This window comes from Paralichthys olivaceus, chromosome 3 (assembly GCF_024713975.1).
Source record: "Paralichthys olivaceus isolate ysfri-2021 chromosome 3, ASM2471397v2, whole genome shotgun sequence".
Taxonomy (NCBI): domain Eukaryota; kingdom Metazoa; phylum Chordata; class Actinopteri; order Pleuronectiformes; family Paralichthyidae; genus Paralichthys; species Paralichthys olivaceus.
In genome coordinates, this window is record NC_091095.1 from 15,508,942 (window position 1) to 15,518,409 (window position 9,468).

Here is a 9,468-nt window from a genome sequence, read left to right on the forward strand (position 1 = left end):
TTACAGGAACCTTAGGCTGTAAGATCAGGTACTTTAAAAGCTATCCAAACACATTCAGACCCTGCCTGCGTGCCAGCAAATAAAACACCTTGATATCGCCACAACTAACCTAGGATGATTCTGTCTTAATGTCCCATTTCAGGGACCAAGGAGCCCATAGTCTTTATGGCTCCACAGAATTGCAGAAAGTAATGTCTGACGCAGCGGGGCTCCATCCTTTCAGATGATCAAAGTGACAAGTTCAACCTGCAAACCAGAGCCACTTACAGGAAACATCAAGAAGCCGCAAGATTGGCAGCTTTTAGGTCTTTGGTGCATTTCATCAGCCATTTCCCCAGCATAGGCGACATGCTGCGGAGGACGAGTGGGAGGAGGGGAAGGCAGATTAACAGACAGCTGATACAGGTGTACAGGCGGTATCAAACAGCAGCTCTGTCAATACAGCAGCCTCCAAATTTCTTCAGAAGGGGCTGGGATCCCCGAAGTATGCCCACCGATCTCACTATGACCGGATTAACTGGGAGCTCCATATGATTTTCTCAGATTCTGTGACTCAACAATTCAGTGATCCACGTTCTATCGGCTTTAAAGGCCCCTATCCCAAGTTTGAAAAGCTTACCCCTCGGACAAGGGACACTCTTTTTCTCCCATCCAGTTCCGCTTTCGCCTTTTTCGCTGCATGCAGTTATTCATCAACCACAGCGTCTTCGCCAGCTCTCCCATCCTCCCTTCTCTCCACATCTGCTAGGTCTGAGTTTTCCTTTCTTTCCCCCGGTGCCTTGCTTGGCCCAAGGCCCTTATAGCCAAATTGGTTTACATTGGAGAGATAAATGCTCTGCAAATGCGCTTAAACACGTACAGTAAAAAATGCAGACAGTGCGTGTCAGGATTATCACCCAAGTCAGGGGGAGAAAGGAGAGCGTCTCTGTAGCACAAAGCTGGGGAGCCAGAGTGAAGCCTGCAGATATAGTCCGTCTCATCCACTTCTCAGGAGAAAGAGAGGATTTAGCATTTGCATGCTAGTCTGTAATTCCTGGCATTATATAACTTGTCGCCAACAATCAAACTCCTGTGGTATTGTGAAAGTATTGTTTCACATGGGTGAGCAAAGTGTGGAGTTACACTCCTGGGGAAGGGGTTTTCAGTGGCAGCACTGAAACAGCTGGTCCAAGATGCATGACAGAGACCACCCTATCAGCCCAGTCAAGAAAAACCTATTTAGCAAAACAACATCAGGCCCAACTGGAGAAGGTGCATTTCAAATTCCCCTCAAAATAAATGGTGTTTCTTAGAAAGAGGCTGATCCAAACTGTTTAATCTGTGGGAAGAAAGTGATGGCATTGCTAATTGTTGGTATTACTTGTATGAAGAAAACATATTTAAAATTTATATTTTAACATTTGATATGTCTGTAAACCACATGTGATCCTTTTTGAATACATGTTTCAATTTGTTATGTTTTACACTTAATGTAGAAATCCCATGTTGATCCATAATGTGAATTTAATCACATAGAAAAATGTCCCAAAGACCACCTGTTCACATTTGATGCAATTCACCATTTTGGATTTTCCATATTTTTGTTACTGTCAATAAATCCCACGAGAGACCAAAACTGACTACTCAGTGGGACTAAGCCACAAATCCACATGTTTCAAAGGATGCATTTCTTTTCAAATGAGTAAAATGGCCTCTATTTTTCTAGTGCTATAAAACAGCTGGGCACTGTAGTTTTTACTAAATGTAACTCTAACAGGAGAAAAAGGTTTTATTTAGAGAGGACTATTTTCAAATGCGGATTAATACACAATTGGTGGATGGTGCATGTGTCAGCTTGAAATAAACTTTAATTCCCCTGCTTATCATAATTAAGGAACAAGTTAGCCAGTTCATTGTTGTGTCACACTGATGGGCTGTATTTTTATACCGAGGAATAAGCTATGTCAGATTTTGATGAGGGGCTATACTTAAACATACTCAATCTGTTCATTGTTTTTTTATTGAAATATCACTGTTATCAATTAAAATTCCCAAATATCACAAGAAATGTTCTTTAAGAAACAAAACAATAACACAACAGACACACTTTTATTAGCCTGAGTCTTTGTCCCATCTCCAGGTGAAAGAGGTCTCACTTGGTGAAAACAGGCAGGTTTTTCTTGTATCTTGAAGATACAGGAAATGTTCCTCTCTCTTCCCACCTGCTGCTGTGGTCCCCTGGGGGACACCCTGCACGCTGCTGTCCCTGTCTACCAGCATCAGTGTAAAAACCCCTCCACATGCTCTGCCATGGGGATTTGGGTGTAAAACTTCCACAGTTCCTCCCCCCTCTCTCCAAAAGCCCCCCCCCCTTCTCATCCCCATGACCTACCCCTCCCTCCAAATCAACACCGTCCCCCTTAGACCTCCCAACACAAAGCCCTCAGAGCAGGCCCGGCACAGAAATCATAGCACACCATTCAATCATTGTTTTTTCCCCTCTCTCACCCCTTTTATGGTCCCACTAAAGGTTTTAGCCGGGCAGAGAAGGAGGGCTGTCACTGAGGAAACCTTAGCCCATTGATGAAGTGACAGGAGCTGCCAGAATATGATCCTAATCCTGTTTCCAGCATTCTTTTAGCCCGCTGGCATCGCAATTCCTCCACACATTCTCTGAGCTGTCAACTAGGAAAATCCCTCTAATAGCGCATTGCCCAGATACACATCAAAGAGCTCCTGGAAACCTTCAGCGGCTTAGCTGCCATAGACACACTCACACACACTCATTCACGCACACACACAAACACACCGTTCCCAGTGATTTACACCCTTTCCCAACAAAAACACTGAGGTTCATGACAAATTGACCACATATTTAAAGAGTGTCTGAAAATAACCTGAGGGACTTTGTACAAAAATTGACTTTTCAGCCCCAAAATTATTTTTACTCACTGTAACAGGCCCCGTCCTAATTCCCTCGCGCTTCTCGCCTCCTCCTCTGCAGTTAGAAAGTGATATAATCTTTACGGTCATGGAGCGAGGAGCCGCAGAGGAGCAGGAAAAGAACAGGTGTCTGAACTTTGCTGACTCCGGGATCTCTTTCAGCCCCATTTTATCTCATTCTATTCTTACTTAATCCATCGATATCCCGACCGAAGGTAATCTTCTTATGGCAAAGCATTCTGTTTCGGTGCAGCCAAACCTCGATTGACAGGGTGGGGGAAGAGAGAGAGTGTGAGGGGAGGGTGGTGGGTGGGTTTGCTGGATTGGAGACTCTTTAGAGCCTGACACTGTGCTTCAGTCATTTCATTTAGGATTAGTTATTCTACACCCAGTGAACAAGTGGCAGGCTCTCCCCCATGTGGCATGTAAACCTCACCATTGATGGTGGTGGACCTCCTGTGTCTAAATAATTTACGGTTAATCGAGGTGTCTTCAGCGGAACAGTTTAACTTACATTTCACTGTAGAAGTTGGAGTTGGACGTTGGACGTGATGTGTGTGGATATCAAAACTAATTTCTTTTAAGGTTCAGTTTTCTGTCAGTCCCACTCTGATCTGTCAGAGGAGCTGGATTCGGCACACCCTCGACTAATCCTTCTCCTGTTGCAGACTAACTCTCACATGAGAAACTTCGACAGAAGTGTTTTAGAAGACGATAATGTGTGAGTGCATGTTTTAATGGATGCTGTTCTTGTCCAGGCTCCTCCTGACTCACCTTTTCGCTGACTTGGGTTCAAAGGAAAATAGAAAACTGCCACTGGGGAAATTCGATTTTTGTATGAAGTCCATAAAGTATTTCGATTTCCTTAATCCATGAAGGAATATTGTGGTTTGTGTCTGCTGTTTTTTTGCATTCCAAGTAACCAGTGTTTTTTTAGGTTTAAGTTCCCTGTTTGCTTTGGAAAATTGCTAAATGAAGCTTTGTGAACAAATGCAAGGACACTTCTCCATGCTCTATTCCAACCAACGACACTGACAACAGGAGTCATTCTTATTTGTGATTTATTCCCTTGAATTAAACAGATAAATTACTCACATTTAAAACAATTGAGAAATACATGTCTTGAATCTACAGTGCTATAATACATAGAGATCTGGCTCGTGCGTCTCTCTGGTGACCTCGATCTGGCACCCGAGTTAGCAAAAATATACGTTGGCTGGGTTCATATTTATTTGTGACTGTGCCTCCTCCTTCACTGTAGGTCCTTTGCTTAAGAGACACAATTGCTTCACACAAAAAGGAGACATGAAGTTACACTGAGGGATATTTACAACGCTCAATGGATTCTTGCAGGCAGAGCTGTGACTTTAAACTTTCATCTACAAAGAAACACATTTGGCTCAAGGATTATAACCAATGATCGGAGGTTTATTTGCGATATTCGATCTGATGTGACTTCATTCTGTGTTGTGCGGCTGTAAGCCATGCTTCACAGGGTGCACACATGCATAGTTCACGTTCATGGTGTTGGATTATGGTATATTTTAATATCGTTGTCGGTCCTGGAAAGAGAACGTCAGCTCTGTGGTTGAAGACTTCTGCCCCGTGTGCACAAAGGAGACTCAGTTCATAGCGAACAGCTGGCATTAGGCTTGAGCTGTGGACCAGGAGGAGTCAAATACAAGCAAGATCCACACGGGCAGGAGGAAGTGTTCAGTCGTAACTCCAGTCCAGGTGGGATTATTCTTTCTCTTTTTTTTTATCTATTCATTCAAGTCCATCGAGTTCTCCTTATAATCTTGTTTTTTGTTCGGTCTGTCCAGCAGAGACGTTCTATATGTTTCTCATGAGCAACAGCAGTGAGCTTCATGCCCATTTGAAGAGGGCCCCTTCGATGTCTGCTCTGAAACACACTTGTGGTTTTCATGTTGGCCCTAAAAATAAGTTGCTCTACTCTTAGTTGCTCTGCTTTTGAAATTGAATTTAGTTGGGAGAAAAACTGCAAAATATCCTCAGCAGTTGTTAAAGTAGGAAACAGATTTGGAACTGAGGAATTTTAGAATGATCAGCCAATTGGGTAGCAGACAAAAAAAACTGATTTATTTCTCAGTGTGTTTTTGGATGCTGACAGTGATGAGAGGCCAAGAGGAAAATGTCGGGGAGCCAGAGTGACTTCCTGTTGACAGCGCCCATAATTCATAGCTAGACACAGATCAAAAACCGAACATAGAATCTGAGCAGCCTGCAGGAGCTTCAGTTGGGGAGCGTGTCCAATCCCAGTGAGGCTGCATGCTGCTTAGCCCTCATGCGGAGGTTCTCAATGCTTGTCGTCTTGCTGTTGAGGCTTCCAGGGAGGCTGCCTGGCGCCGCCTGCAGCAGCGGGCTGTTCCACACCTGCTGGGCCTGTGACAGCGTCTGGTAATAGGACTGGCAGGGCAGTGAGCCCAGTGGGGACGGCATGTTGACGTTCATGCCCAGGTAGGGCAGAGAGGACGGCGTGCTCATGTCAAAGGACGGGTAGTGCACCAGGTTGTTGGTGGCGGCCATGTGCTGCCGAAACTGCTCCTGCAGCCGAAAGAGGCTGAGGGGGGATGAGGCGTAGGAGTTGCTCTGAGCCAAACTGCCGCTCGCACTGCTGGAGGACGGCAAGGCAGGGGAGCTCAGGGGAGAGTCTGAAGGAAAGAAAGTGAGGAGGAGGATGTTAGAATATTTTCACATGGACGTCTACTGTAGATATCTTTTTCATGTTAATCCTGTTTTTAAAGTAATTGTGTGCTTTTGCTTATCATTTAGAAGCTATCCAAAGTCTTACCTGGTGCAGGACTGAGTCGTTTGCAGGATGGGGAGCTGCCACCTGGCTGCACCCCCCCCTCCCCCTGCGTCTCCTCCCTGATCTTCACCCTGGTCCCCGCCCTCATTTCGTCCTCTTCTCTGTCAGCATTTTCTTCCGCTGCTGACTCGCTGTCCGATGGCTCAGGGGAGGTGACATTGACTTCCACGCTCATCTCGTCAGGCTGGGGCCTTGCCGCCTCCAGCCTCTCCTCTGAGTGACAGGACGATAGGGAGGAGGGGAGGGGTGGGGTGAGGGCCTCAGGAACCAGGGTGGTGGTGGTGGTGGTGGTAGTGGTGTTGGCAGTAGTGAGGTCAGTCTTAGAGTCCTCTGGAGAGCCTTCAGCTGCTCCTGACGCCTCCTTCTGTTTCTGGAGCTGCTCCTTCTGCAGGCTGCGCTGCTTCTTGCGAAACTTGGCCCGACGGTTCTTGAACCAGACCTGGATCACAGATGAACACATCAGAGCTTGGGTTAAATACCTCACCAGTGGTCCTGGCCTATTCATTTTCACCTTTAATGATACAAGATTGCCTTTGGCTTTTTACCTGCACTCGTGCCTCGGGCAGGTTGGTGCACATTGCCAGGCGTTCACGCATCACCACATCAGGATAGTGGGTCTTCTGGAAGGTTTTCTCCAGGGCCTCCAGCTGCTGGGCGGTGAAGGCCGTGCGACTCCGCCGCTGCTTTCGGTGCTGGGAGCCATATCGGGCCTCAAGGATAATGTCTTGAAATGTGCAACCGTTGAGAAACAAGAAACACGACCAGTTTAATTAAAGGGACAGGTCAAAGGGCAGGAGATGAACACACTCTATCTACATATTGAAATGTGCAGCTGACACCAGCAGCTGCTTGTGGAGGATGCAAATGTGAAATGACAGCTTGAGGAGCTGAAAAGCAAAATGAGCAACTGCTTCTTACCAGCCAGTCTCTCTGCAAGAGTAAGTGCATGCACTGAAGGCCTGTAGTCAGGGGCGTGCTGGGCCTGTTGCGCCGCCTGCTGGTGGAGGTTGTACATGGCGCTCAGTGAGTTCATGGCGTGGAGAGAGTAGCCGTTCACCCCGTAGTGCTGCATGACCGACGTGTTTTCTGCGGAGGAAAGAAACAAACTGTTGTGAGGGTCAGGCCTCCAAACACAGTGCGGTTCTCTGAAGTATGGTTAGTTTGAAAATGAGGAAAGCTGTAAAATATGGTTTTAAAATGTCAAATAGTAGCAGGTGAAGTGGCCTTTAAACGCTGCGCTTCTGTGGAATAGTTTATTTCATTTATCAGAGCAGAGAATTGAAAGATTCCAACAAAAGTTTGTTGAAAGAAACCATCCAGAAAGTTTATGGAAATTCTGGGTTTCACATCTAAACAGTCAGAAAAGAACTTCTTTCAAATTGTAACTTGTAATCGTTAATCTTTATTTTCAACTATGATTAATTAAAAATATATATTTTGTAGTTTATGAATCTACTGCGGCAACAGAACTATTTTGCACAGGCTTTTTAACATGAGATTTTATAGCGAGCAGAAAAATTATCAGATAAGTGCAATTTTCCAGCTCCAGAAAAATACAGCGTCATATTTAGCAATTCACTAACTCAAATAAATGTTGCAGAGGTCTCAAGTTTAAAAGTATAATAATTTCATTGCAATATGTTAATTGTACTTTTCATTCTACAACTGCAGTATTTTATTATTTAATTTAACATTGTCATTAAATCAGGAAACATTTAGTGCGGTTTAATTATAATAGTCATGTAATCATTTTATTCATAGTGGCCCGCAGGGATGATGTATAGTTAATAAATTAATAATTAATACTATCATAATTTAAATCATTGATCAGATTGACAAAAAGGGTAAAAAATAAACTATAAAATTGATTCAGGGGATTTTTCTTTGTCATTTAATTATGACAGAGAAAATAAAAGTGGTCTAAATAAAAGTTCAGTCAGGAGTGTTTTTAATTTCAGGCGCTCTGTGAAAGCTCCGCAGGCTGCACTGACAGAGGAGAATATTTACTTTGCTCCCAGAGAGTTTGCCTGGAGTGGGGCAGCAGTTTATTTCAATCTGTGTCGGGTCCCAGGTCAGTTCAGGCGCCTGCAGGCTGACGGAGATGTGTGACAGCTCCTCAGTGAAATGTGCACACGGATCCCCCGTCGGGCTCCAGTCTAATGTGGGTGCAAATGGGTTCCTACTATACGAGACTATTAATTTATCACCAGGCCTGACACGTGAAAGGTGGCCCGAGTGCGTGTGTGTGTGTGAGTGTGTGATCAAAACGTGTGACTAATGCAATAACAATTTTCTTTCTTCGTGTGTCTATTTCATTGCATTATTTTTTACTAAATCAATCTCTGGCTGGATTGGTGTAATCTGTTCATGTTTTTAAACCTTCAGCTTAAATAAGAATTCCCCATAATGCTCCTCTTCCAGGACAATGTCACTCTGCAGCCTCGGGCTCTGATTTAAGCCTAATTATGCTAATTGCTGTGGATTTATGAGTTACACAGGTTTAGTGAATTCTGCCCTCAGGCCCTCAGCTCTGGCGTCAGCAGCAACACAACTTACCGGAGGACACTGATGGGAAAATAATCACTTTGTAAAGTGGAGTCAATTAAACTACATGCAACATTGAAGAAAAAACTAAATTCATCTTTCACAAAGAAAATACATTATCAACTGATTGGGGCTCAAATAAAAATATGAATTAACATAATTAACGTTAATTCTTACCCATGTACACACATACATATATAGCATATACATGTATTGAGGAATTGACACCACTAAACCATGAATAGAAAAAGCCAAACACGCATATACACCTAAAGTAATTATAAGATTTTGAAGAATATATTAAACAGTTAACAATGTATAAGTAGCCTATCTAAATATTACACATACAGACAGAGCTAATACATACAGGCTATTGGAGCTATTGAACAATGTATTGGAGAATGTGCGTTAATATTGCACAATGCATGTAAGTATACATCTTTTTAATATTTGATAAATATTCTTCATATATATATTTCCCTTCCTTTTGGGCACTTTAGACACTACAGGCTATAAATCACGTCAAGTTCAGACGTGGTTTTAAAAACAAAGTGAAGCAAACACAGGGAAAAAGTCGCACATATTAATGAAACCTTCTTTTTACGTCTGTTTCATTGTTTTTAGAGAAATCTAATGACACTCCATGAACTAAAGCTCATGCGCCGGAGAAACTTCCACTCAGGAAACTTCTTCTTACCTCTCCTCTCTCGCTCTGATGTATGAAAAATGTCCACGATCGGAGCAGCCGAGTATTTTCCTCTCAGATCTTCTCCTCTAAAATCCGCACGTTGTTCATCTCCTCGCTGGATCAGTGTTTGCTGCTTCTCTCTCTATATCCAGACTGAGTCCCGGTGCGTCCCGCTCCTGCTGCGGCTCTCTCCTCTCTCTCCTCTCCGTGGATGTGGGAGGATGCTGAGCTGCCATGTATCGGCCTTTAAAGCGACCCCCGGGCGGGGTCAGGGGGACGCTGCGCACGCTGCTGCTCTCTGCCAATCACGTCGCTTCACGGTCTCTCTCCCCCCCCTCCTCACACCTCCTCACCCCTCCTCACCCTCCTCCCTCACATTACACCTCACAGATGATTTCTGCATCCGAGCCGCAGACCGACGATCTGTTTGGTTTTGGAAAAAACAAGTGACAGTTTGTATTTTTTTATTTTATGCGTATAGTAC

At 44.2% G+C, this 9,468-nt stretch overlaps 1 protein-coding gene across 1 annotated transcript; it reads right to left on the reverse strand.

Annotated features, from left to right (window-relative positions):
• Window positions 1-3,966: 3,966 nt before the first annotated feature.
• LOC109625317 (diencephalon/mesencephalon homeobox protein 1-B-like) lies at window positions 3,967-9,199 on the reverse strand. The gene is made up of 5 exons (XM_069522168.1): window positions 8,994-9,199; window positions 6,671-6,838; window positions 6,298-6,476; window positions 5,735-6,191; window positions 3,967-5,594 (listed from the first exon to the last, which is right to left on the reverse strand). Exons 2-5 carry the CDS (start codon window positions 6,822-6,824, stop codon window positions 5,176-5,178), a joined length of 1,209 nt encoding a protein of 402 aa, XP_069378269.1. The 5' UTR covers window positions 6,825-6,838; window positions 8,994-9,199; the 3' UTR covers window positions 3,967-5,175.
• Window positions 9,200-9,468: the final 269 nt, after the last annotated feature.

Bases quoted from the DNA above. Each gene is read 5' to 3' on its own strand.
- LOC109625317 (XM_069522168.1), bottom strand. From the start codon at position 6,824: ATGCAGCACTACGGGGTGAACGGCTACTCTCTCCACGCCATGAACTCA. The intron at 6,477-6,670 runs GTAAGAAGCAGT...GCACATTTCAAG, and splicing joins TCTTGCAGAGAGACTGGCTG to ACATTATCCTTGAGGCCCGA. The intron at 6,192-6,297 runs GTAAAAAGCCAA...TCTGTGATCCAG, and splicing joins TGCCCGAGGCACGAGTGCAG to GTCTGGTTCAAGAACCGTCG.